The following is a 1,463-nucleotide window of genomic DNA, read 5'->3' on the forward strand; positions in this document are numbered from 1 at the left end:
TTCGTGAAAAAGTGGCCGGACGTTGGCCGGGTTACAATCCCGCGCCGGAAGGGAAGCCGATTGTAATCCATTATCATTTCAATATGAGCAGGAAGGCACGATCGTAGCACGTTCCATCCCGAGATCAGGCCCATGTGGTGTTGGAACGACTCACAATCCGACACAACACGGACGAGTAATCACAATGCGTTACAATCCAAGGTCTCACTTCCTCGGGGTTTGAGCTTGTTTGGGCTAACAGTCAAACTGTACGTTATGTGCGTGAGTTTTTAGCCTACTCTTCTGATCGCACTGTGAACATGATTGAATATCCTGGGAGAAGCAACCTCTCACAAGTATCGCTGTCTACTCATTGACCCTCCTTCGTGCGTCGACTGTGATGCAGATGTAGAATTTGAAGAGCATAAGGGCTGCGAAGAAGGTAACATAGCTCGAGTACTGCATGACCAAACAAAGGCCCGTTAGTGTAGTAGTAATGTACCATGTAATTAGATAGTTTTGAATGAAATACAACCTTTGCCCTTGAGTTCGAGCCCCAGTCTGCGCGTGCCGTCCATGAAGCGATAATCCTGAGCCATTTACAACCCGCCGGGTGGCTGATAAGATAAGGAAGGAGGCCAGGAGGTGACGCGGGACCGGGGGCGAGAGGCGGAAGAGCCTCCGCCTCCGGCCCTTTTGGCATTTAGCCGGGTGCCTATCGGGTTTATCGTAACAGATGGAAAAGTTGATGGCAAGGGTTTAATCCACTTCCACCTGTTACAATCTGACGGACAATGTTACCGTGGATTGGCCGGGATTGTACGCGTTACAACGCATTGCGCGTCATTGTAACCGGTTAGAGCATTGTCCCGAATTTGCTGATGTACATACGTGTGAATATCCTCCGACAGTCTACTCATGAACTCTGGGTTGAGGAGCGCCATACGGGTACGTTCTTCGTCGGTGAGCTCTCCCAAGAGTTCGTCGACCTCTGCGAGCAGCTCCTGACATTTCCGAAGTTGACCCGGGGGCGTTCTTGAGGCGACAAAGTCACGAACTATGCTGAAGCCCACAGATCCACCAGCCCAGCTCATTATCGCCATTGTGCTAGAGGCATTGGATGCACCGTTCCAGCTCATCTGTGTAGGCTGAGGTTAATCTCATTGGCACAGGTTATGGAGAGGGTTTGCTCACGGTAAAGGAAGTAGTCGTAGACTAGCTATGGAAAAACAAGACTATATCACTGAGAGGATAGAAGCATCAGCAAATTCGGGAAAATGCTCTAACCGGTTACAATGACGCGCAATGCGTTGTAACGCGTACAATCCCGGCCAATCCACGGTAACATTGTCCGTCAGATTGTAACAGGTGGAAGTGGATTAAACCCTTGCCATCAACTTTTCCATCTGTTACGATAAACCCGATAGGCACCCGGCTAAATGCCAAAAGGGCCGGAGGCGGAGGCGTCTTCCGCCTCTCGCCCC

The 1,463-nt window shown here is 50.6% G+C and overlaps 1 protein-coding gene across 1 annotated transcript; it reads right to left on the reverse strand.

The window, feature by feature from the left end:
• Positions 1–578: 578 nt before the first annotated feature.
• Positions 579–1,082, reverse strand: STEHIDRAFT_154393 (uncharacterized protein; the record flags this gene model as incomplete). Its single annotated transcript, XM_007301598.1, has 2 exons — positions 579–753; positions 871–1,082. The coding sequence occupies 2 exons, from the start codon at positions 1,080–1,082 to the stop codon at positions 579–581; spliced, it is 387 nt and encodes a 128-aa protein (XP_007301660.1).
• Between the last annotated feature and the right edge of the window lie 381 nt (positions 1,083–1,463).

Source organism: Stereum hirsutum (genome assembly GCF_000264905.1).
Source record: "Stereum hirsutum FP-91666 SS1 unplaced genomic scaffold STEHIscaffold_4, whole genome shotgun sequence".
Classification (NCBI taxonomy): Eukaryota; Fungi; Basidiomycota; class Agaricomycetes; order Russulales; family Stereaceae; genus Stereum; species Stereum hirsutum.